At 36.9% G+C, this 27,430-nt stretch overlaps 1 protein-coding gene across 1 annotated transcript in view; it reads left to right on the top strand.

Annotated features, from left to right (window-relative positions):
* The first annotated feature begins 561 nt into the window (after window positions 1-561).
* The window catches only part of LOC120414050 (frizzled-like), a 46,317-nt gene continuing 19,448 nt past the window's right edge, over window positions 562-27,430 (top strand). Inside the window, exon 1 of the mRNA XM_039575069.2 lies at window positions 562-2,147. Within this exon, the coding sequence (XP_039431003.1) occupies window positions 1,488-2,147 (660 nt within the window). The 5' untranslated portion in view covers window positions 562-1,487. The remainder of the gene's footprint in view (window positions 2,148-27,430) is intronic.

Genomic DNA, 27,430 nt, shown 5'->3' with positions numbered 1-27,430 from the left:
GCTTACAAAGTAGTTTCTGTACTTTTAACATGAGATTTTCAGAGTTACTGTAATTATTTTCACGTTCCGTGAAATTTCCGTGAAATTTGGTGTTGTGAAATTAAGATCCACGTGAAATTTTCCTTTTTTTAGCGTGAAAAAACACTAAGCCTAGTTATTTTTCTTAAAAACGAAAGCATCATTCAATAATCGATTTCATTCATCAATGTTTATAAAACGCACAACCCTTCTACAACAACCAACAGCCAACATCCGTCCGTTTCGCGTCTAAACCCATTCAGGTGCATGCACCTTGTGTTTACGTTGTTCTCCATCCACGACGCTGTCTACACACTGGAAACACGCGCCATCGTTTTCGCCATTCTCGCGTCTACAAAACTTGTCTAGATCAACCCATCGTCTGCGTTTCGTATATTCCACATTTCGAACAGTTTCCTCTCTGTGCTTTCACGAACACTTGCTTACTTTGCGCTGTGTAAGTATCATTCAGACACACTTGTTTACACCCCGCGCAACACCAATACTCCCAGCAAAGAAACATGTCGGTATAACAGTTTTGTTTACCATCGGAACTTCGGCTCACCGGTTTCGAATCGTCGTTTCCATTCAGTCGCACTTCGGACGTGTTCGCGCTAGGATCGATTCTGTCCCAACTCCACGCTCGGTCGGTTTATTCATCCCAAAAGTAGAGTCGTAAAGTCGGTTGTTTGGGCGCGCGTTTCGGGTATCCTTACGGGGAGCAGACTAGGCCTCAGAACTAGAGAGAGTTGGGGGATAAATTTGCAAGTTATTGCGCGTTTTGACAGTCGCCGCAGTGTTCGTCGCCGTTGTCAAGGTAGCGCGGCGCGTGGATGCTGTGTTGGGGCTGAATTTGGATCAATCGCGTGGCGATGCTGCGGTCGTAACCAAGCGACGACCAAGAGAGTTGGGGAGAACAGAAGAAAACGTTGAAGCGTTGAGATGGAGAAAGTGCCGGAGACCGGCTTTTCTGGCTTTGGCGACGGCAGAAGGTGGAGGTAGAAGTGGAGTTGTGAGTGGAGAAGAAGTGCGAAACGGCTTAACGGAGTTGGAGTTTTGAGAAGGGGAAGAATAAGGGAAGCATAAGCGATTCAGGAGAACAGAATCGCATCACAGTGCAGAATTGGTGCAAGGAAGAAGGAGGTGAGAAGGAGAAGGTTTCTGTAGGAGCATTGAAGAGGAAGTGTCGGTAGTTGATGTAGTCGTGTGGAAGTGTCTCGGTGATTTGTGGATGTACCCAGAAGAGGAGAAAGAAGTGAATGCAAAAAGAGCGTTATTGTTTATGGCCCCTCGATTATTGGCCTCTTTTGTGTGTCGGTGAAATGAAGTAATTCGCAGAGCATCGTGTGCGTACGTGTCGGTGTGCACACCTTGTATAATGAAGCTAGTGAAAACAGCAAGTGCAGAAGATAATAACGTCGTGGGTGAAGAAGTACAAGCAGCTACGAAGCGGTGAAGAACCCCCCAAAATGGCAAAGTGGAGTTCCATTGTGTTGGTGGTGTTGAGCTATGCAAATGTCGGATTATCCATACAGGACCAGCAGCAGCTACCCCAGCATGACCCCTACTCCGAAACGTCCGGGCTGGTTCCGGAAGAGTTCCAGCACCACAATCGCTGCGAACCCATCACAATCCCGTTCTGTACGGACATCCAGTACAACAAGACCATCATGCCGAACCTGCTCGGCCACCACAAGCAGGAAGAGGCCGCCCTCGAGGTTCACCAGTTCATCCCCCTCGTCAAGATCGACTGCAGTCCGGACCTCAAGTTCTTCCTCTGTTCCCTGTACGCCCCGGTCTGCACGATCCTCAGCTACCCAATCCCACCCTGTCGATCGCTCTGCGAGTCAGCCCGTGTCTGCGAATCGATCATGCGAACGTTCGACTTCCAGTGGCCGGAGAACCTCGAGTGCTCCAAGTTCCCCCTGGACGGCAAAGAGTTGTGCGTCTCGCAGAACAATTCCTCCGAGACGACGCCGATTCCGCCGGGGGCGCTGCAGACCACCAAGCCGAGGGCGCCTCCACGGAATACGCCACCGGCCGTGCTGAAGCACGACCTGGGCTTTGTCTGTCCGGTGCAGCTGAAGGCACCGGCCATCATGGGATACTCGCTGACGGTGGGAGGAAAGGTGAGTGTGCAAGAAGAGTTCTTGTAGTTCAATCACGTACCACACGTTACAGCCAAGCAGGACAGAACAAACGGACGAGACAGTTTTGTGGAAACGATGACGATGGGACAGTTGATGGGTTTTGAAAAGTGAGCAAGTCTGCAAGTTTGTCAATTGATTCGGGTAGTTTAGTTTAGAAGAGACAACACAAGCGGAAAGATCTGGCTGATTGTAGGGTAGGGTAGTCATCAATGAGACACTTTTGGTTTTCAACTTTCAACGATTTTTCTATTTTTTTCATTAGCATGTTTTAATGAGCTTTTTGTTGCATTTTCTTTCTTTTAATGTGTTCTAACATTGACCAAAATATGAGATCGATCCGACATCTACAGCCAGAGTTATTCAGCTGTCTCATTGTAGACGCACTTGGCAGGAACAATGAGACAGCTGGGGAACAATGAGACACTCTACGAAAATCAACATTTTTCTAGCAAAACATCATGTTTTTGTATTGTTCCATTGCAGGTGACTTGCCTTGAAGATTTTAGAGCAATTTTGCCAACATGAAACTTTTAATAACAATAGTTACACTAAAAAGTATTGAAATTTTGTATAATCCATATATTAATACCAAATAACTTAGTATTTTTGGTTAAATGAAGTTTAAACTCTATAAATATGCCCAAAATCTCTTTTAATTCATGTTTTGAAAGATTTCCATCGATTTTGAAAAGTTTATTGAAGAAAAATTAAAGTGTCTCATTGTTCCCCATGGGCTGAAATGAGTGGGGAACAATGAGACAGTCCTGGATTCTGGGTATATTCTAAATTTTGGCCATATCTAATGAAAGGACATTGTAGCCCAACTTAATCCCTATGGAACGTCGAAAGAAATTTGAAGAAATATAAGTTTTGGTGTAAATGGCAGTCTACGAGCGAAAAAGTATTTTTTGTCCATAATTTACTTTTACACCCCATAATCAAACATTTATGAATTACTTTTCAAGGGATCGTCCATAACCAAAGCCACTAATATGGCAGACGTGTATCCAGTAGACACACCTTTCCCCCAAATATGAGCCTGATTGGTTGAAAGTACGACTTGTGAGAGCCATTTTATCATTGTTCCCCGTGTCTCATTGATGACTACTCTACCCTAACAAATCAAGTGAACGTTTTTAAATTCTCGCCAAAAATTTTATGATTGCAACAAAATGTTTATTTGGGTTTACATAAAAAAAACTGTTTAAACCTATCAAGAATCTTGATTATTCATGTTTCAAAAAATAATTCAAATTCATAATTGTAATTAAAGAATCGGAAGTCCTCTTTTTATGTTTGTTTACTTAAAATTCAAATCATGTTTATTCCTTTATGAAAAAATCCTGGAGTTTTTTTTTGTTTTTTTGTAAAAAATCAATAAACGATTTAGAAAACATTCAACAAGCAAAACATACATAAAATTGTTAATTGGGCTTTTTCTTAAAGTCCAGATTTTTACCTTGAGTTATTGCTTTGAATTTATTTTCCACAAAACGCTCAGATTCAATCGAAATCTGTCAGTATGGATTGTATAATGGCTCTGGTTGTTGTTATATAGCAATTGTCCACCAAAACCGGAAAGATGTTGACACAAAAATTGTACGTAAACATTCGAAAATCTGTAACTTATGAAGGAATTTTCTGATCGCTTTGGTGCCTTCGGCAAAGTTGTAGGTTTTGATGAGAATCATTAAAAAATAGGTAATGTAATTTTTGTCGTTTTTAAAATTTACTTTTTTTGCGAAAAAAATAATTTCCAGAAAAAAGCAGTTTTTTTTTTAATATTCGCGTTTTTGAACCTCTGGTTTCTAAAAAACAAAGAATAAAAAAACACGAAAATTGAATGATCTTTTTGAAAAAAATATTTTGAAAATTTTGGAATTAAGACTAATATTGAATATTTTGCTCATTTGAATAGTTAGTATGTTTGAAAAGGTGTAAAATTTTGCAATATATTTATTTACTTTCAGATTGCAAGTTTAATTTCACATTAAATAAAATAAATCAAGAAAATGAATTTGATCTTGAAAATCCTTTTTTCATCGCAATTTGGTCAAAGATTCTTTGCCTTTTCTAGAATTTTCTGATGAGATTATGTCCTCTTAAACATAAAAAAGAAAACAAGTTTCTTTGAAAATCAGTTTGTAGTGACAAAACATTATTCTGTAAATCAGCAAAAAAAATGTTTTTCTATTTTATGGATTTTTTTAGTGTAGAACACTCGATATTCTAAACTCCTTCAAACTGTAAAGATTTTAGAATTTTCAGATGTCATTTTGTAAGGCTTCTTTGGGCATACGGAAGGCACTCAACAAGTTTCAGTCTGAATAAAAAAATACAAAATTAAAAAAAAATCAAAAAGGCTAAGGTCCGAAAAATTTAATTCTTCCTTTAAAAATGAGTAAATTTACTTCTTTTCCGCTGTGATAATTTTTTTAACAAAAATGGGTGTTATATTACTTTATGAAAGAGGAACAATTTACCCTTTCAAAATTAACACAGTTTTTACTGTCCAAATTAGGTAGATATTAATCATGCTTTAAAAAAAAAATTATATTTTGTCAGAATTTTTGTAAGAAATAAAACAAAAACTTTAAAAACTTATTTTTATTTTTTTTCAATCAAAATAAAAATACGGCGCACTTTTGTTAGAAAATTTGAATAAAAATCCAAATAAATGTTAACATTTCAGAAATCAAAATTCATTTTGAAATATAACAAAAAATTGTGGATTTGTGTTTCACCAATTTCTGATGAATATTACCATCATATTTTTTTTCTGCGTAGATCATTAAATTTTAACTAGTGGAAAAAAATAATTTACTGAACTAATTGAACATTTTCACGTTATTGCAATTTTGCAGTTAATTTATAATTTTATTAAATAGTCTGCTTTTCCATGAATAGTTTTATTTTGCTTTAAATCGATCATTTTTGAACAGCATGAAACCTATTCTTTAAGTTCAAATTTGGTGCAGATTGTTTTTTTCTCCATCCTTCTAGAGATTTAGAGTTCAATAAAAAAAAACAATGCATATTATACAAATGTTTTCAATACTGTGACTGTGACTCAAAAAAAAAAAATCAAACCATCCACAGTAACGACCCCCGGGTCTTTTGTGGTCTCTATTGCAAGTTTCTGCTCGAACCTAGGAGTCCGAAGGCTTGAATGGGGAGAGCACCCAAACCTCTTTTACTCCAAGGAACCTTCCACCCCAGTGTTTGAACTGACGACCTTTGGATTGTGAGTCCAACCGCCGCCAGCGATTCCACCGGAGTAGGCTTGGTTTGGTGTGTTGTTTGTACTCATGGCATGGAGATGACTCCTACACCTGGAATGACTTAACGGCCTAACAACCAAGGCCGGGACCGACATTTTACTTCCTCATCCGATGGAAGGTGACTGTGTGACTTTGAAAACATTATTACAAAGTAAAAAAATGTGTAAATTTTGAAGCTGTTATTTTCAAAGGTTGAATATTACCTCTTTTAAGATTCTTTAGAACAATGGTAAAATTACACACTTTTCTGACATAAAAGATGTACCCCTTCTGAAATGTTGTATTACTATGATTTTTTTTAATGTGTAGCTTAATAAGGTTTAATTTGTAATGATCCACACAACATAGATTATACACGGAAAAATTCAATGCCGATCTTGGATGTTCTTATTTTTCATTTCTCAGGAAGTAGAGTTCAAAATATTTAAAGGAAAAAGTTTTCAATCTATTTTATCCCGTTTAGAAATAAATAAACATGTACGATTAACAATTTACAAACCATTTAAAAAAAACTGTTCGATTAAATATTTACAAAAAAATCATTTGCATGATTTTCATTTAAAATTGAAGAATTGAATAACAACACTTCTTTTATTATTCAACTATTTTTTCACCATGATATCCAACAAACCATACAATAGAAGAATGACTTGCCCTTAAACAACGATTCTAGCTTCCCCACCAAAAGGTGGGTCTGACGTTCAACCCCCAGTTTCGCGCACCGTATGGTTTGGTGGGCGGACATGTGCTAAAGCCCTCCCTCCCTTTGGCCATAAAACCGACAGACAGCTCAACTTTTTGTTGCAAAAAAAACGGTTACGGATGAGTTCCGAACCTTGGTTGGTTTGACCGGCATGTGGCGTACAGAATGCCGGTGTGTTACCCGCGACTCTGAGTAAAATTGACGTCGCTCAACCCATGAAATGGTGCGGTGAACCAAACAGGTCTGAAGGATATGAGCTTCTGTCAATCAAGAGTGAGGTTAAATGGGGGTTGGACTGACTTCAGGGAGCTTGCTTGAAGTTCGCTTCAAGTTCTTTAAGAATTTCTTAAAAACACTAAACAGCAAAACAGTGTCAAACAAATTGATTTACAGTCCAAATTGGGCAATAAATTTTAACCTTAACGACCCTTCGCAGTAATCCACTCCCAACACTTAACTCAGTTACCCCTGAAAAAAAATCCTTTCAAAACAACAAAAAGGCACTAAATTTTCACCTGTTCAAGCTTCCAGCTAGACCTAGTGCCCTATAACACTACTCGACAAAACAAAACTTGTGTCAAGGGATTGACGATATCTCATCGGTTCCTCAGAGAAAAGGCATCCCCGAATCCGATGCAATCGACAGAATTTGATTTTATGTCCACGCGGACTGACGAGAAGCTGGTAAATTTTTTAACATAAAAAAATCGAACAATTTAAAAAAAAACTTGCGTCTCCTCCCAACTATATGAGCCATCTACAAAAATATGGAGGCGCCTGGTGCATAGCCATTTCCTTTAAGCACAACGGAAACAACCAATACAAATGTATAAAAAAGTTGTCAAGTTCGGGGGGTCCACAGCTAGCATTTTTTGTACGATTATAAAAATAAATATTAAAAGTTTAAAATTAAAATATTTGAAAAACATTTTTTTTTAATATATTTGTTTACTAAAATTTTATGTTTCTCAAAGGTCTATGGGTACTTCGGGATGTCCATGGTCATCCAAGGACTCCCTGGAGTTAAGATCTACGAGTCTACCGCCGTAACAAGCAAGAGGTCGTCGGATTTTGACCCCGGATCATGTGCGTATAGCACCAGTGGATATGGTAGACTACTATATGAATGTAATGGGATGTCCATGGTCATCCAAGGACTCCCTGGAGTTAAGATCTACGAGTCTACCGCCGTAACAAGCAAGAGGTCGTCGGATTTTGACCCCGGATCATGTGCGTATAGCATCAGTGGATATGGTAGACTACTATATGAATGTAATGGGATGTCCATGGTCATCCAAGGACTCCCTGGAGTTAAGATCTACGAGTCTACCGCCGTAACAAGCAAGAGGTCGTCGGATTTTGACCCCGGATCATGTGCGTATAGCATCAGTGGATATGGTAGACTACTATATGAATGTAATGGGATGTACATGGTCATCCAAGGACTCCCTGGAGTTAAGATCTACGAGTCTACCGCCGTAACAAGCAAGAGGTCGTCGGATTTTGACCCCGGATCATGTGCGTATAGCATCAGTGGATATGGTAGACTACTATATGAATGTAATGGGATGTACATGGTCATCCAAGGACTCCCTGGAGTTAAGATCTACGAGTCTACCGCCGTAACAAGCAAGAGGTCGTCGGATTTTGACCCCGGATCATGTGCGTATAGCATCAGTGGATATGGTAGACTACTATATGAATGTAATGGGATGTACATGGTCATCCAAGGACTCCCTGGAGTTAAGATCTACGAGTCTACCGCCGTAACAAGCAAGAGGTCGTCGGATTTTGACCCCGGATCATGTGCGTATAGCATCAGTGGATATGGTAGACTACTATATGAATATAATGGGATGTCCATGGTCATCCAAGGACTCCCTGGAGTTAAGATCTACGAGTCTAGCGCCGTAACAAGCAAGAGGTCGTCGGATTTTGACCCCGGATCATGTGCGTATAGCACCAGTGGATATGGTAGACTACTATATGAATGTAATGGGATGTCCATGGTCATCTAAGCACTCCCTGGAGTTAAGATCTACGAGTCTACCGCCGTAACAAGCAAGAGGTCGTCGGATTTTGACCCCGGATTATGTGCGTATAGCATCAGTGGATATGGTAGACTACTATATGAATGTAATGGGATGTACATGGTCATCCAAGGACTCCCTGGAGTTAAGATCTACGAGTCTACCGCCGTAACAAGCAAGAGGTCGTCGGATTTTGACCCCGGATCATGTGCGTATAGCACCAGTGGATATGGTAGACTACTATATGAATGTAATGGGATGTCCATGGTCATCCAAGGACTCCCTGGAGTTAAGATCTACGAGTCTATCGCCGTAACAAGCAAGAGGTCGTCGGATTTTGACCCCGGATCATGTGCGTATAGCATCAGTGGATATGGTAGACTACTATATGAATGTAATGGAATGTCCATGGTCATCCAAGGACTCCCTGGAGTTAAGATCTACGAGTCTACCGCCGTAACAAGCAAGAGGTCGTCGGATTTTGACCCCGGATCATGTGCTTATAGCACCAGTGGATATGGTAGACTACTATATGAATGTAATGGGATGTACATGGTCATCCAAGGACTCCCTGGAGTTAAGATCTACGAGTCTACCGCCGTAACAAGCAAGAGGTCGTCGGATTTTGACCCCGGATCATGTGCGTATAGCACCAGTGGATATGGTAGACGACGACCTCTTGCTTGTTACGGCGGTAGACTCGTAGATCTTAACTCCAGGAAGTCCTTGGATGACCATGGACATCCCATTACATTCATATAGTAGTCTACCATATCCACTGGTGCTATACGCACATGATCCGGGGTCAAAATCCGACGACCTCTTGCTTGTTACGGCGCTAGACTCGTAGATCTTAACTCCAGGGAGTCCTTGGATGACCATGGACATCCCATTATATTCATATAGTAGTCTACCATATCCACTGGTGCTATACGCACATGATCCGGGGTCAAAATCCGACGACCTCTTGCTTGTTACGGCGGTAGACTCGTAGATCTTAACTCCAGGGAGTCCTTGGATGACCATGGACATTCCATTACATTCATATAGTAGTCTACCATATCCACTGATGCTATACGCACATGATCCGGGGTCAAAATCCGACGACCTCTTGCTTGTTACGGCGATAGACTCGTAGATCTTAACTCCAGGGAGTCCTTGGATGACCATGGACATCCCATTACATTCATATAGTAGTCTACCATATCCACTGGTGCTATACGCACATGATCCGGGGTCAAAATCCGACGACCTCTTGCTTGTTACGGCGGTAGACTCGTAGATCTTAACTCCAGGGAGTCCTTGGATGACCATGTACATCCCATTACATTCATATAGTAGTCTACCATATCCACTGATGCTATACGCACATAATCCGGGGTCAAAATCCGACGACCTCTTGCTTGTTACGGCGGTAGACTCGTAGATCTTAACTCCAGGGAGTGCTTAGATGACCATGTACATCCCATTACATTCATATAGTAGTCTACCATATCCACTGGTGCTATACGCACATGATCCGGGGTCAAAATCCGACGACCTCTTGCTTGTTACGGCGCTAGACTCGTAGATCTTAACTCCAGGGAGTCCTTGGATGACCATGGACATCCCATTATATTCATATAGTAGTCTACCATATCCACTGATGCTATACGCACATGATCCGGGGTCAAAATCCGACGACCTCTTGCTTGTTACGGCGGTAGACTCGTAGATCTTAACTCCAGGGAGTCCTTGGATGACCATGGACATCCCATTACATTCATATAGTAGTCTACCATATCCACTGGTGCTATACGCACATGATCCGGGGTCAAAATCCGACGACCTCTTGCTTGTTACGGCGCTAGACTCGTAGATCTTAACTCCAGGGAGTCCTTAGATGACCATGTACATCCCATTACATTCATATAGTAGTCTACCATATCCACTGCTGCTATACGCACATGATCCGGGGTCAAAAGCCGATGACCTCTTGTTTGTTACGGCGGTAGACTCGTAGATCTTAACTCCAGGGAGTCCTTGGATGACCATGGACATCCCATTACATTCATATAGTAGTCTACCATATCCACTGGTGCTATACGCACATGATCCGGGGTCAAAATCCGACGACCTCTTGCTTGTTACGGCGCTAGACTCGTAGATCTTAACTCCAGGGAGTCCTTGGATGACCATGGACATCCCATTATATTCATATAGTAGTCTACCATATCCACTGGTGCTATACGCACATGATCCGGGGTCAAAATCCGACGACCTCTTGCTTGTTACGGCGGTAGACTCGTAGATCTTAACTCCAGGGAGTCCTTGGATGACCATGGACATCCCATTACATTCATATAGTAGTCTACCATATCCACTGATGCTATACGCACATGATCCGGGGTCAAAATCCGACGACCTCTTGCTTGTTACGGCGATAGACTCGTAGATCTTAACTCCAGGGAGTCCTTGGATGACCATGGACATCCCGAAGTACCCATAGACCTTTGAGAAACATAAAATTTTAGTAAACAAATATATTAAAAAAAAATGTTTTTCAAATATTTTAATTTTAAACTTTTAATATTTATTTTTATAATCGTACAAAAAATGCTAGCTGTGGACCCCCCGAACTTGACAACTTTTTTATACATTTGTATTGGTTGTTTCCGTTGTGCTTAAAAGAAATGGCTATGCACCAGGCGCCTCCATATTTTTGTAGATGGCTCATATAGTTGGGAGGAGACGCAAGTTTTTTTTAAATTGTTCGATTTTTTTATGTTAAAAAATTTACCAGCTTCTTGTCAGTCCGCGTGGACATAAAATCAAATTCTGTCGATTGCATCGGATTCGGGGATGCCTTTTCTCTGAGGAACCGATGAGATATCGTCAATCCCTTGACACAAGTTTTGTTTTGTCGAGTAGTGTAATCAACCATTTTGACCATGTCGTAAATATGGTCTAGAATTCGCACTAGGATTGCCCCCAATTTAGAGCGAAGGTTGTTAGCCCAGGCAGGAACCCGGGAAATTAATTGCCATAATTTATGGAAGGGATGCTCTGGCAAGACGGAGGAAGAAGTAGAAACGAGCGTAGAATTGGGACCCTAATCAATCCTACCTCAAAAAATGGGATCAACGGATGTTACCTGGATTGTGGAAAGGTTTCTGGTTGCTGTCTAGAAATAATTGGAAATTGGAGTCCTTCAGCTTTGGAATTCTGAAATATATGGCATTTCAAATGATGCTTCTCGATTTTAATGGGATCTCCTGAATTGATTTTGGGTTTAATTTTGTTTTACGATTTAAAAAAAAAAATTATAAGTTTATCAAAAAAATCTCAAAACTTAACTAAAACAACCATCTTTATCATTTCACTCTCTTTCGACCCCGTTGAAACGAGACCGCCTCGCCAAATCGAGCTGCAACAACATAACATTTAAATCGAACTGCGTCGAACTATTGGTAGGCGTGAGCGCTAGTTTTATATGTCAATTAAACGAGGCCAATAAAACAATTACCAACAACAGACTGGTTTTCGCGATGAATGAACGCCTCCGCACGTAGGCCCGTGTACGAACCTATATTTAACTCGAGTGTTTTTTTTTCTTGTTTGGTTTTGCCGCAGTGGAGCACTTTTCAGTTCATTGATCGACCTACTCACTCGAAATAGAAATGAGTGTGTGTTTGTACTAAATTAAGCTATTTGCATTTGAAAGTGAAACTTATGTCGTTGATTAGTTGATGATGATTTTGATTCTGAATTATATCATGGAAAGAGATTATCTAGTTTATCACGATTAAAAGTAGACCCACTTTACTCATGGTGCCGCCTGTCCGGTCCTGGTAGAATTGGTTTTAATTCCCTTTAATCAATTTATAAGCAACCTGGGCTGGACAATCATCACACATGCATGACGAAATCCAGTCTGCAACCCGCTAAGATCACCATCTCCATGCGAATGCGAATGCGAATGCGAATTAAAAGTAGACCCACTTTACTTAAATTCTAGTTTGTAATTGCTTTTTTATTCATATTTAATATCAAACGCATGTATAAAGTTAAAGCTTGCTTGTACCGTAAACCGGAAGACGCATTTTTTGCGTCAAATTGCTAAAATTGCTGCTATATTTTTTAGGAAAAAAAAATGTTTTTATTTAGTCAACTAAGTTTATGAGCTTTTTCATCAAAATGTATTTAAATGTATAGTAAAATTAAGTTAGAATTTACCAAACAATCTTTAAATCTAGTTTATCGATTAAAAATGTTTTTTTTTAATGAATTCGAAGAAAGAATCAAAAGTTTTCACATGTTGTATGAAATTTGTTTTACCGAAACTGTCTACAAATCAGAATATTTTTTTTATAATGTGTAAAAAATGTGTGTTTGTGTGTGTGTGTGTGTGTGTGTGTGTGTGTGTGTGTGTGTGTGTGTGTGTGTGTGTGTGTGTGTGTGTGTGTGTGTGTGTGTGTGTGTGTGTGTGTGTGTGTGTGTGTGTGTGTGTGTGTGTGTGTGTGTGTGTGTGTGTGTGTGTGTGAAACCAACCAAACGGGACCACGCGGCCGCTTCTTACGAATTGAGTTGTTTCCATGTATTTTTGGATCTACACACAAAAAAATATTTCCGAATGTTACATCATTTATGATGTAACACTTTTGCACGTCATTAAACATTCAAATTTAAGTGCAATTTTATGTAAATTTGCAACAAATTATACGTAAAAACATGATTTTACGTGTGATTCAACCGTTTACGTCGAATCTCAAGTTTACATCAACTGAGTTTACATGTGATTCATTTTTTCCGTGTCGAGTAAATTCACATATTTTTTTCTGTGTACATTCTATACATGCAAATAACTCGCATAGGCATTTGGAAGGTGTGAGCTCTGCCGAGCTTCGGTGACCCATTTCTAAGCTGGCTAGCCGAGCGCGAGGTTCTTCAGCTTTATCGACAAGCCCCGCCCTGAAGAACGTTTGGACCAATCGGATTCAAATGTTATTTTGAACTTCCGAACCCTTGTCAAATGGACAAGGACCCAGCGCGTATATAGTTGATAGTAACAGTATTATTCCTAATTCCAGTCATAGTAAGCCACGGCCGTTCCTATTTTATAATGTGTAAAAAAATACATCAAAATTATTTTTTTAAGACTAATTCAAGAAGTCCAAAGTCCAAAAATGCATTCCGTTTGTTGATTCCAACACATTTTCGTTGAGAAAATCATCACAATTATAGAATATGAAAATAATTCTAGGAATCAACTTTTTCTTTAGGTTTAAGATTTTTCTGGCAATTGAAGAGTATTAGTGATATACAGTTCAGACACGATTATCCGAACTTTCATTTAACCGAAGTTCGATTAGTTGTGTATGGGGCTTCGGATAATCGAATCAAGAACAATTTGTGTTTCCTATTTTTTTTTTCTTTGTTTTAACATAAAATTCGAGTTCTGCGATCCTATTTTTGTCAAATTTGAATGGCTGACTATTAAATTTAAAAATGCATTTTTTCAATACAGTTCAGACTCGATTATACGAAACCTCGATTATCCGAAATTCGATTATCTGAAGGTTTGTATGTTTAACATATGGGTAATTCTCTACCAACTCACACGAAATCGGGAAAAGTTGCCCCGACCCCTCTTCGATTTGCGTGAAACTTTGTCCTAAAGGGTAACTTTTGTCCCTGATCACGAATCTGAGGTCCGTTTTTTGATATCTCGTGAAGGAGGGGCGGTACGACCCCTTCCATTTTTTAACATGCGAAAAAAGGGGCGTTTTTCAATAATTTGCAGCCTGAAACGGTGACGAGATAAAAATTTGGTGTCAAAGAGAATTTTATGTAAAATTAGACGCTCGATTTGATGGCGTACTCAGAGTTCCGAAAAAACGTATTTTTCATCGAAAAAAAACACAAAAAAAGTTTTAAAAATTCTCTCATTTTCCGTTACTTGACTGTAAAAAATTTGGAACATGTCATTTTATGGGAAATTTAATGTACTTTTCGAATCTACATTGTCCCAGAAGGGTCATTTTTTCATTTAGAACAAAATTTTTCATTTTAAAATTTCGTGTTTTTTCTAAGTTTGCAGGGCTATTTTTTAGAGTGTAATAATGTTCTACAAAGTTGTAGAGCAGACAATTACAAAAATTTTGATATATAGACATAAGGGGTTTGCTTGTAAACATCACGAGTGATCGCGATTTTACGAAAAAAAAGTTTTGAAAAAGTTACTTTTTGTGTTTCTGTTTGTTTCGTCGTCCGTGTCTGTCGCGGTGACCATGAACGGCCATGATCGATGACGACCAACTAAAAAAATGATTCTTCAACGAATTTCCACAATAATATTATCAAAGTTAAATAAAAAATGTAATGAAAATCATTTGTTTAGTGTATTTTAGATACTTTCCCAAGATTTTTTTTAAATTTAAAACATTGCTAAATAAACTCGTATTTTGAATATTTCAGCCCAAAAGCTGACAACTTGTCCACTAACACATGTTTTAAAAGTGAGAATAGAAATTGATTAAGAATTGATTGATGTTTGACAATGTTATAAAATTCGATAAAAATATGAATCAAAATAGGGGTACATTTTTTTTACATTAGATCATATCATAAAATTTAGACATAGATACCAAATCCCCCAAAAAGAAAACCTTGGGCAAGTTGTAAATTTCTGAATTATTCCATAATTTTTATTTCGGTGGCAAACCTTAAAATTTAAATGAATATAACATAATGCAATATATCTTTATAAGAAATTAGGAGTTGATTAACATCCTTGCTTATTCAAAAACATTTTTGTGAAATTTCAATTTATGTTACGGATTTGAATTAAGAAAAAGTCAAAGATTTTGTAAATGGAGAAATTGGATTTTATGATGTCAAATTGTTTGAAATACATTTGTTTAAATCCAAATCTCGCACTCAAAATTACTTTTCATTGCAAATTTTCAAGAAAAAGCTAATCATTCCTTAAACTTAAACCCAGGCTTAAAAATAAATCGACTGCTTCCATTAACACCGATTTACACCTTCTTTTCGCCAATGGCATTCCGTAAATCAAGAAAAGCAGAGCATCGTCTTCTTTTTTTTTGTGCTTCAAATAACACAAACCGAACAGTGCAAATTTCGTTCGTTCCTTTGCTTGTTCGTTTCATTTTTACAACCGGTCATAAATTATTGCAACCGGGGCTGGCAACAATAAAAGAAGACGAAGTCAGCACCAGAATTCACCCCCGGGTAGAGGGGTTCCCCAGTGAGAATATTCTCTTGGTTGGAAAGGAGAGTATTTTTTAAGGGAAATTAGTTATTTTTTGCAGTAAATGCTTAAAACCAAAAATTCTTGGAAAAAGGACCAACTCTCTACCTCTCAGCAGGGTTCCCAACGCACTTGCTCTGACCGGTTCTAAAAGTAATTAAATTTCTGCTGCATCATCAGAGCTGAATGGAAGAAAAATCTCCCAGCGAGGAGGGAGCGCGTTTCCAAAGTAATTAAAACGTCAACCCTAATTCATTGCCCTGGACGATTATCGCCAAGGACACTCCGCACTGCACTGCTCTGTTTTGGTTGGGAGTTGAAATTTCAAGTTCAAATGATCTGGAAATGAACGAGATTCCATCTTTTGAAGGATAAATGGTGATGATGTTTCTAAATTGTCCCATAAATGTCAAACCAGGGGCTAGTTATTGGTGCACTTCTTCGAAGGGACAGATTTTATCACGATTTTGAGTTTGAAAAATGGAGATCTCAATTGAAAGGGACACAATTTGGAACGGTCATAAAGTGGGAAGTTTATGAGTTTGAAGGTCTGTTTCGATTTTGTTTGACCACCTGCTAGGGAAGTCAATTAAAGAATTCGATTGAAGAGATGATCAAAATGAAGGGCAATGGTTACTTATATTGCTTTTTTTCTGAGCAGATGAAATGCACTATTGCAAGATTTGGTTAAAACAGGATTTTCAGCGATTTTTAAAGTTTGGAGTCAAAAAGGCAAAAGGACCGACTCGATTCGAAATCGTTGAACTACGTCAAGTGAAACCCCTTCCAAGAATTTGCGTTTAAAAAAAACCCCCGATTCCTAACTCACTCTCACTCAATTATTCCGAACCAAGCACGCATTAGTCTCGCCTCCTCCTTCAGAGCCAGCGTCGATTCTCGCATCTTCTAACCTCATCTCGAATAAATCTATTTTCGACGGCGGGTTTCTTCGGTTCTTGCTTGATTTGAAATCGAAACGTCCGCCGTTTATTTTTGCCCATTTCGTGTTTTCCGAACGTTTGCTTTTGAAATATTACCCTCCTCGAGAGAGTCAGGTTCTGACAAAAAATAATTCTGGAGGCGTGTCCCGCCGCCGGAAAGAATGTATCTTCGAAAATTAAGTGAATCGAGTTTTTTTTTTGACTGGAAGTTCCTTGCCTCTTTCGTGCAGACTCGTCGAACTCGACTCAGTCAAAAATGATGACTTCAAGGATTGGTCATGTTTTTTTCGTCAGTTAATTATACGAAGATGAGTTCGTGGTTTGGGAGATGTTCTGTGCCTTGTAACGCTTAAAATTAATTAACCAACTTTTGAATTAGTTTCAAATAATTAAAAGTACCCGTCGGCGGTGACCTCGACGTTCGAGACAAAGTTCTAGTTCAAATATGTTCGTTCGCATCATTAGAAAATATTAACCAAAAGAGAAGACCAGATAATGATGGGAAAGGGGACAAACTTCACCGCAGAAGATGACCGACTTTTTTCCTCCAAACTTGTACGGGCAATCAACTCAAGTGCAGGGAAAACACTCGAAAATGAACCTGGTAACTTTATCCCGAAAAAAAACCGAAGGTAAATTAAATTCCGGGAGCTCTTTCTTGAGGGAGAGAAAAAAAATAACATCATGCGGCAGATTATGTACACCTGCCGGCAATATTTTATGCCTTTTTGAAGAAGACATCGCCGCTGGTTTATGCTTATGTTTCGCTTTTTTTCCTTTCCAACATTTTCGTTCGACATTTTCCTAAGAGTCATCCCCCACAGCTTTGCGAGAAAGCAGAAAAAGCTTGACAAAGGATTCGTTGCTCGATGTTCTTCGAAGCCAGCACCACAGTTGGACAGTTTAGACGCGGCTAAGAAGGTTGAAAAATTGGCCCAGCAATAAAGATAAGGATGTCAGCTCCGGTTAACATGGTTGCTTCATTTCCGAAGAAGTTTACTCACAAACGGCTCAACTTGTTGGAGGAGGAAGAAAAAAGATAAATTTTCCTACTTGTGCCTTCAAGGTGACGGAGCCGTGGGGGACGGTTTAATCCACCCTCGCGAGTGGGGTTAGATTGAGCTTCATTTCAATGCTTCAGGGAAAATTGTAAGGTTTGATTACCGAGAAAAAATAATGGTTCTTTTAAACAAAAAACTAACCTAATCCACCTATGTGGTTGATGCCTTCCTCACTTTCTACCAAAAATGGGTAATATGAGTGGTTTGGACACACATTTCAGCTTTTTTAAGTTCCAGAAAAAAAAAACAGATATAACTTATGTGGTAATAACTCGAGACAGGGTTGCCAGATCTTCAATGTGTTGGACTCATTGGAAAGATTTTTCAATTATCTAACCAACGATGGGTCGGATGATGGATCCGGACATCGTTTACGTGCATATAATTGAGATCCAGATATTTGCGAAAACACGTTTTTATACATAACTTTTGAACTACTTATCGAAACTTCAAACAATTCAATAGCGATGTATGGGACCTTAAACCAAGTCGAATGCAACTGGTTTGATCAAAATCGGTTCAGTCAGTGCTGAAAAAACTCAGTGAGAATTTTGGTCACATACATACATACACACACACACACACACACACACACACACACACACACACGCACACACACACACACACACACACACACACACACACACACACATACACACAGACATTTGTTCAGTTCTCGATTCTGAGTCGATATGTATACATGCAGGCGGGTCTAGGAGCTTTTAATAAAAAGTTCATTTTCAGAGCAAGATTATAGCTTACCTCAGTAAGGAAGGCAAAAATTAAATCTGCTTTTAAAATAAATCAAATAAAAGTAAGAGTATTACAAAAGAAGAAAATTCAATCGTTAGTTGTTCTTAGTTTTAAATTTTGAGACAACATAATGAAACCAAAGCCAAAATCGATTTTCCTTAAAAAAAAACTATTTGAACGTAATAAGAATCAAAAATTTCTAAAAACTCATCACATCCCAAACGCGCGAGCTGTCAGAACTTGTTCAATCTCTCACTCTTTTCCTTCCCCATGGCAGCTGTCATCGTTTGTCTCGACCGAGTCAATCCATTTTTCGTCGACAAACTTTTCGCACAAGCAAAGCCAACTTTGCATGAAATTTGCCATCCTCCCCATCGTCAAATCACTGCCAAACTTGCTCCTTTTGGAATTTCGCAAAAAAAAAAACGTGTCAGAAAAACATCCCGCAAAGAAAAGGAAAAGCAAATTTCCTACATTTTACGCCATTTTTCTTTTCTTTTCAAAAATAATGCTTCCCGCTAAATTGAAGCTCGTTGCAGCGGGCCGCAATTGGCCAGCACCGAGAGTTCATTCACTTCTCGGCTCAATCTTTGAGCAAACATAACATTATGTGCTTCTTTTAAGCAAATTTCCTTCCCTCCCCGACGACTTCAGGCGGCGGTAATTTCCATCGATTCATTTTCAATGTTCCGCAAAGTGTGCATTACACAAAAGATCGAGCGCCCAATCGAGCCCCATCGTGAACCTGCTCGCACAGGCTAATTACTATAGAAAAAAAGCACTTTTCACTGAGTTGAAGAGGGGGAAATGGGGTGGGGGATATGCAAAAAGAAACAGAAAACTTCAAAATGCGCATTTGCACAGTATCAATTTTTGGTTTTCTTCTATAAAAATACAGTTTTTTACTGCTAGTTAAAATGTTTGTTTTAATATAAAATGGTTCTTGATTCAAACTTTTAGAACTTCTGCTCAATTTCTTCACCATACCCGGTTAAAAATGTGTTCTTGAAATCATGAATTTCGATTGATGATTTCGTAAATAATTGGATTCTTGATTTCGCAAAACTTTTCACGATTTCATGAATTTTATTCATGAAATCGTGAATAAAAATTCATGAATTTATGAATGTTATTCATTAATAAAATATTTGTACGAACATTCATGAATTTTCGTTCATGGAATCATGAATATCACTTTTCATGATGTCATGGCTGATTTTCATGAATTTATGACTAAACTTCATGAAAGTAAAATTAATTTCTGATGGGAACATGTTGAGGGAGCCCAACTCTATCATACCTTGATGAAACTGAAGCGTTTACTTACATCAACTTGGGTTGCTAATTGAAAAGGTTTAATTTTCCGATTTATATCGTGAAAATTATTCAAAATTATTTGACGGATCGTACTCTGCAGGTATGTTATCAGAATAGCAAATCTGATCAACTACCTGTACGTGCTGGCGTCCCTCAAGGAAGCATTTTGGGTCCAATTTTATACAATATTTTTACTTCTGACTTGCCTGATTTGCCCCCAGGATGTCAGAAATCACTTTTTGCTGATGACACAAGCATCTCCGCCAAAGGCAGAAGCCTTCGTGCCATCACAAGAAGATTACAAAAAAGCTTGGATATTTTCAATTCTTATTTGAAAGAATGGAAAATTACTCCAAATGCTGCAAAAACTCAACTTATAATTTTCCCTCACAAACCAAGGGCTGATTTTCTTAAACCAAAAAGTCATCACATTATAAAGATGAATGAGGTAAATTTAAAGTGGGAGGATCAAGTGAAATATCTTGGACTTGGTTTTGACAAAAACCTTACTTACAAGGATCACATTGAAAGTATCCAGGTTAAATGTAACAAATATATTAAATGTTTGTATCCACTTATAAACAGGAATTCTAGACTTTGTCTCAAGAATAAACTGTTAATTTATAAACAAATTTTCAGACCTGCCATGCTTTATGCTGTGCCGATCTGGACAAGCTGTTGCTTAACCAGGAAGAAAAAACTTCAGAGGATTCAGAACAAAATTCTGAAAATGATTCTGAAACTTCCTCCCTGGTTCAGCACCAGTGAACTTCATCAATTAGCCGAAGTTTACACTTTGGATGTTATGTCCAATAAGATAATTGATGCATTTCGACAAAAATCATTGCAGTCTTCAGCTTTTCCCTTTTTTACATATTGGACCTCCTACATTTGAAATCATTGAATAGCGAAAGCTACAATATTTCATGAATAAATTAAAGTTGCTAGTATTTAAAATTGAGGTGAAAAGTCATCGTTTGTGATTGGACACTCAATAATATTTTAACTGAATGAATGTACATGGAAAAGAAATTTGAATAAATATATTAAAAAAAAAAAAAAAAAAAACTTGGGTTGCTAAGAAAAGCTCATCGATATTAGTAGGTATTATTCAACTTAATTCAATCAACCAAGCCTCCCCATATATTTCAGCTAAATTGTTCAACTTTTCCCCCCATCTAATCGCAAATCACCTTGTCAAACGTGCCAAAACCTGAACACCATCAATCAACCAGTGCGCGCGGTGTTGTTCATTAGGCTTTCAACGCACCCCTCGCTCCCCTTGCTAGCCTCACTAGCCAGCGACAGATTGGCCCGACTAATAGCCTATCATTAGCATAATACCAACATTCAATTTTTCCTAATTTTCCACACAGCAGCCTCCTCACTGGTGGTGGAAAGCCGACCACACACGACGGTAGTGCGAAAGGTGTCCACCCCTGAAGCCACTCTCCTAAAGGCTCGACTCATTAGCTGGCAGTGGTTGACAGACTTCGGCCCACGCTCAAATTATGGTGAAACACACGCCGTTTGATAATTATCTCAATTCGCCAAACTGGACTGCGCTGCCAATTTGGAGTGGCATTTGCGAAACTTGTTCCTCTGACATTTCTCAGTTGAAAATTGGGTTGAAGGCTAGCCTTAATCAAGTTTAGCGCTAACATAATTGGAAAGGTTTGGCAGGGTGGTGATGCTGGTTTTTATTAGAGGGGAACCTGATTTTGGGTTTGAAGTGAGTGATTTCAAGAATTTTGTTCATGTCTACCTAAATCAACGTAACTAATCACCATCTTAAGCAAATCGCTTTAACGCATCCACCAACTGCTCCCAACTTTACCCGTAAAGCCTTCACAGAAGCTTTTAGGCTAAATATCCGGTCCAGGCCATCGATCCATCCATTTCACCTAACCTCACCTAACGGATCTCGGCTTCCGGATGGTGCGCTGGTAGAGGCCAGGCTCACTTTCCTCAACGATCGTGTGCGCCCCATCAAACACGCGCGTGCGCTCTTCTGTTTTACGACCTGTAAAAGTGGCTACCGGTTGTATGGTTTGTGGGATCAGACTGTAAAAGGTCTTTTGCGGAAAAGTGGTGGCTCCAGAGAAGAATTGAGTTGAATACTTTTTTAGAACAAATATTCAAGTTTCGACTAAGGTACAGTATCTCATTATGTCAAGGTTAATTCACCTTGCAATAATGCACCTACTTGTCGACTTTCAAGATTGAACTCGAAGCCTCAGAATGGTGTATTGTGTTATGAATTTTAAATGGCGCAGCAAGCTATTTCCATCTACCATGAACTCGATGCTGATAATTTCATCTGGTCATATATCTAGATGCCAGCAATTCTCTCGGCTCGTCTTAAGTAACATGTAGGTATGCTAATAAATCATGACTTGGCCTCAGCAGCCTTCCTGCAGTGAGTTACCACTCTGGATGGGTTTTGGTTTCTGTCTCAGGTCAAATGTATGTCCCTTCGACTCTAGCCAAAGTCCAGGGGGGAGAGGGTGGTTAGAATATAAAAATTGAAATCAGAAGCCATGGTACTAACATTTGAACGAAAAAAGTACTTTAAAATGCATTTTACGCATGCCCGGTTGTTATGCAATCATTAATTCTTTTGCAGTACTGTACAACGGAATTTCACAAAAATTGTAAATATTTTTAAACGAAGTAAGGCCGTTGCAAATATTTCTCAAAGTTTATGTCGCCCCTCCTTTAAAATTGGTCTGAAAAATCAGGGGACAAAAAAAATATTTTTTCCAAAAAACTTCAAAATTTCCATGAAAATAGAAGTCTAATCAACTGAAAACAATCTGATATGCAATTTTCTGCATTGATAATCATATTTAGCATGTTGTGGCTTGTTTAAAAATGTTTTGAATTGTTATGAAATTTCAATGTACAGCACCGCAAAAATATATTTTTTCGCAAAATATAAAATTTTGGTCAATACTTAGATATTTTTGAAACTCATGATGGAAAACAACTGGACAGGTGTATAATTTCTTTAAAACACTTTTTTCATTAAAATGTTGAAACAATGGCTCGTAATTTCAATTTTTATACTTTATAAAAATATTTGCAACGGCCTTATACGAAAGAAATTTATATTTTTTCAAGCAGCAATGATTGTTTAAACCATATTTTTTTTGTTTTGGAAGGCACGAAAAGCCATATTTTGAGTATAAAAACTGACGTTCGACAATGATTTTTGTGATTTTTTTTTACAAAATCCGTATATTTTTTAATTTTTCGATATGTTTTAGGGAACCAAAACCGAAAACTTTCTTTTTTTGGGAAGAATAGAAACTTCACCTTAAAAATTGGCTTGATTTTTAACGTGAAAACTTCCATACTTGTCATGATTTTTCGTTCAGAGATATAATTTTTTTTATTTTCTCTAAAAGAGCACTCAGCTAGCAGAACATAAACATAGAAATATGTACCCTCCCTGTAACGGCTTATGAATTGATCTCAGTTGAAAGATTCTCCAAATCTCTGAATTGCAAATATAACATCCTGGAGCAGAACTGTTAAATTCTTATAAACACTAATTGAATTGAAATTAAATTGAGAAAATTAGTTTTTTTAGTGTCATCGAATTAGACCTTATTTTTCAAAAAACAATTCTAGATAACTTTTTCAAAACAACTAATGCGCCATGTTGATAGATCCTATAGGACCTATTGAACGCAAGAATTCTTCGTTAGATTCTAATTAAAAAAACAAAACTTTTGTAAACCTTTACGATCCCTCCGAAAAAATATTTTCCAAATATAAAAATCTAGCCGATTACTTAAAGATCAATTTATGCTGTTAAAAATAAAAAATAGGGATTCTGAAAAAAATCAGGAAAACTGTAAATTAAAAAAATCTGATTTTTCTTTGTACCTATACTTTTCTAAATAGTCCTCATCATTCTAGCCGAAGACACCAAATCAATCAGAATATGTTGTGAAATGTTTTAGATTTTTAAGTATTTACGTATATTTACAATGACACACAATGGGTTCTTTGCTCAGAGGGAAAAGTTACACAAAGTTTTAGCCAAATGATAAAAAAAAAACAAACCAAAACAATTTCCGGAATTCCAGAAAGATTTTTATTAGATAATTAAAAAATGCCTACCATTTTTATCAATTGATTGTCGAGAGCGATAGTAACATCAACATTAAATTTTGCTATTAAATAGATTGGAAAAGTTGTTAAAATAACCATCACAATCATAAAAAACATGCATTTTTATTACGAAAATGTTATTAACGTGTGTTTGGGTTCAAGCAAAAATCATATCAGTCTGATAACCGTTATTATATTCTCAGATTTGTTTTAATATTGAAAATATTCAAAATTAAATATTCCCAAGCTTGAAAATAAATTATTACTGTAGTTGAATAACTATAATGGAGCAGAAAAAAAAAAGAAATTGAAATACTTTTTTTGTTTTTGTTTTTTTTTCTGGAATAAAAGTAATTTAAATCAAAGGTTTCCAGCAAGGCCTCAGACTGGCAAGTAATTAATAATTACTTTGATTTTAAGCTGGTAATTAGGTAATTCATTAATTACTTAGTAATTCATGGTTATTAGAGTAATTTAAAGTAATTATTTGGTAATTAAAGTAATTTTGAGTAATTAAAGTAATCTTTTTTATATTGTACTTCTTCAACGAAACTTTTTGATTTTTTTGATATAATCTATTAGAACAGTATTTCTTTTTCATTTCAAATCAGAGTGTCACACAAATATTGAAAAAAGACTGGTTCTGTATGTAGAAGGCCTTATTCACCATAGTTCTCTCCTAAAATTTATTTTCAACATGTTGTTTAGCGAAGCTGATTAACAACAAAAGGCAACGCCATGATATATTACCCAGTGAAAAATGTTTCATGAATCCAAAATCTATTTATTTTTAATAAATAATTGTAAAAATCCAGAGTTTTTTCTTTAAAGGACCTATAAGTTATTGTCTTTCATATGTTTATAAGGCTCAATAAAAAAAGTCGAGAAATATGATTTTTTTGCAAGAACTACATTAGAGTTGGTTATTTTTTTATGTTTTTTCCTTCTAATAGACAGTCAAAATTATTTGAAGTTTATGTGGATCAAATATTTAAAACCAAAATTTACTTAATTATCATTGATAAAAGCAAAGTTTTCAAGTGAAAGCCATTTAAAAATCAATAAAAATAAAAATAAGTTTTTCTAATATATTTTTCAGCTAACTACAGCAGTTGACAGTCCTGTAATATCTCTTTTTTAAGAGCTGAACTATTTTCTTGAAACATTTCCAAATATTTCTGAGACAAATGTTTCATTGTTAAAAATCAAACTCAGTGAAATTAGAATTGACTAATCAGATGGCGAAATTAAATCCAATGTAAATGACAAATTACACATTATCCGTATTTTTGGTAACGGATTTTTTTAATATACTTGAGAAAAAAACAAACGAAATAATGTCAAACCAATGTTCGAAAAACATTTTAAAACATAACGTTATTTTGAAGAATTTCACAGTTTTCATAAAGAGCCGCTGCAAATATTTTTCAAAGTTTATGTTTGGCTCGAAAATCTGGGGGCCTTTTTTCAAACAACTTTAAACAACAATATTTCAATGGCATTCGACTTGCCAAGTTTCAGCACCCTCTAGTGGGAGAAAATTTTCAATGTGTAAACATGAAACTATTGTGAAATATTCTGCTATTTTCAATAAAAATTATACAAAAAAAAATCACAATATGCAGATTGGCACAAACAAATATAAAAACGCATAATTTAAGACATGAACAAAATCATACTGTTTGTACTTTGCTTGATATTAAGTGTTTTTATTTTATTTCATTGAATTTATTTTTGAAAGAGCTATCGAATGAGCTATTAATAAATATTCCAGATTATTACTGTAGAAATAAATAGTTAAATCTATTTAATATTAAATAAAATAATTTTTCATCATAGTGAAAAGTAATAAAGTAATTAATGTAATTAATTAATTTGGACCAGTATTTTGAGTAATTAATTGGCAGACTGGCAAGTAATAAACGCTTTTGGAAACCCTTGATTTAAATTTAATTTTATTTTTTTGTGTGTTTTTGAATATTGAAGGCGGTTTCAAAAGCACTCAAAAGGCAAAAAACTGAAAATTCAGGTTATATGGAGCAATTCCAGCTCAAATCAGGAATTTTTCTGGTACTTTTATACCCGACCCTCTCCGATTTCAATGAAACTTTTCAGACATGTTATCTTAGGCCTATATAAGTCATTTTTGTGTATATGGAGCCAGTTGCACTCGATAATGGCATTTGAGAAGGGCGTAAGGGTTTTAAATATTTTTGTATTTTGTAAATTAAATATTGCTATATCTCTAAGCCGTTACATCGTATCGAAAAGTGGTCAAAGACAAACTTGTAGGAAATTAGACGGGATTTTGGAAAAAATACACTGAAACAAAAATACACGCCAATTCTATGGGGTTTTTCATTTTTTAAGTTTAAAAGTTAAATTTTAAGGGTATGTCACGATTTTTTTTCGCTCAAAATTTTTGTGAAAATAGCCTAAAATGTGACAAAAAGACTCACAAAAAATGCAGGATGGTATGTCCCTCCTAAAATATACAAAAATCATTTAATAAAACTGTTTTTTTAAGTGGTCTAATCGTCAAAATTTTCAAAAAACCGATAGTGGGAATCGATTCCTCAGACAATTTTACATAAAAGTCTCCATATTGACCATTGCACAGTGGTCCAGATCGCAAAATTAAGTGGAAAATGGATTTTCCGAAAAATGGTGACGTTTTGGAGCTTTGGTGTCTTCAGAAGAGTTGTTGCAAATGGAAAGGGGCAACTTTTGGTTTGGTTCAAAATTAGGGTGGTTCACGATTAGGGTGATTTTGAAAATCTTACTTTTCAGGAATATTTTTGGGAATTTTTTTGTCTTCTAAAAAGTTGATGGGCTTGCCAATCCAAGCAACTTTGTCGAAGACACCAAAATTTTATCTCGTAATCTACGCCTTCTATGACCAAATTTATAAAAAGCATCTGAGCAAACCTTCAAAAATCAGTTTTTTGAACGTGGCAATTCAGGGTTAACTTTTAGAGAAAAGTGATATTCGGAGCACTTTTAGAGCTCTACAAAACAAACATTTTCATTTTTTGACATGTCAATTTGGACTTAAGGGTCAAAAGTTACAGCCATTTTAAGGTAAAAAAGATGCAAATTTAAAACTTAAATATCTCAAAATGGCGCAAGCCAAATTTTAAGCACTAGGTTGCATTTGAAAGAAGAGATCTAGCACTACAAACGCTGAAAAAATCTCAGGGGTGTTTTTCTTTAAACTTGAGATATCTTCATTTGAAAAAGTCTAATTTTCAAGGGAAAACCATATGGGACCACCCTAACGAAATTCGAAAATTGTCCAAATATATGTTTTTCCATGTAATTTTGCCCGCTGAATCTGAATCTGCCCTCAGAATTGAGCCAAAATGTCAACAAATCGATTTTTGGTCATATTTTGGGTTCCATGTAAAATTATCATTTAAACCCAAAATATGACCAAAAATCGATTTGTTGACATTTTGGCTCAATTCTGAGGGCAGATTCAGATTTAGCGGGCAAAATTACATGGAAAAACATATATTTGGACAATTTTCGAATTTCGTTAGGGTGGTCCCATATGGTTTTCCCTTGAAAATTAGACTTTTTCAAATGAAGATATCTCAAGTTTAAAGAAAAACACCCCTGAGATTTTTTCAGCGTTTGTAGTGCTAGATCTCTTCTTTCAAATGCAACCTAGTGCTCAAAATTTGGCTTGCGCCATTTTGAGATATTTAAGTTTTAAATTTGCATCTTTTTTACCTTAAAATGGCTGTAACTTTTGACCCTTAAGTCCAAATTGACATGTCAAAAAATGAAAATGTTTGTT

The sequence above is a fragment of the Culex pipiens genome, chromosome 2 (assembly GCF_016801865.2).
Source record: "Culex pipiens pallens isolate TS chromosome 2, TS_CPP_V2, whole genome shotgun sequence".
In the NCBI taxonomy this organism is placed as follows: domain Eukaryota; kingdom Metazoa; phylum Arthropoda; class Insecta; order Diptera; family Culicidae; genus Culex; species Culex pipiens.
The sequence above is the reverse complement of the archived record's forward strand: the minus strand, read 5'-3'. Positions and strand labels throughout refer to the sequence as shown.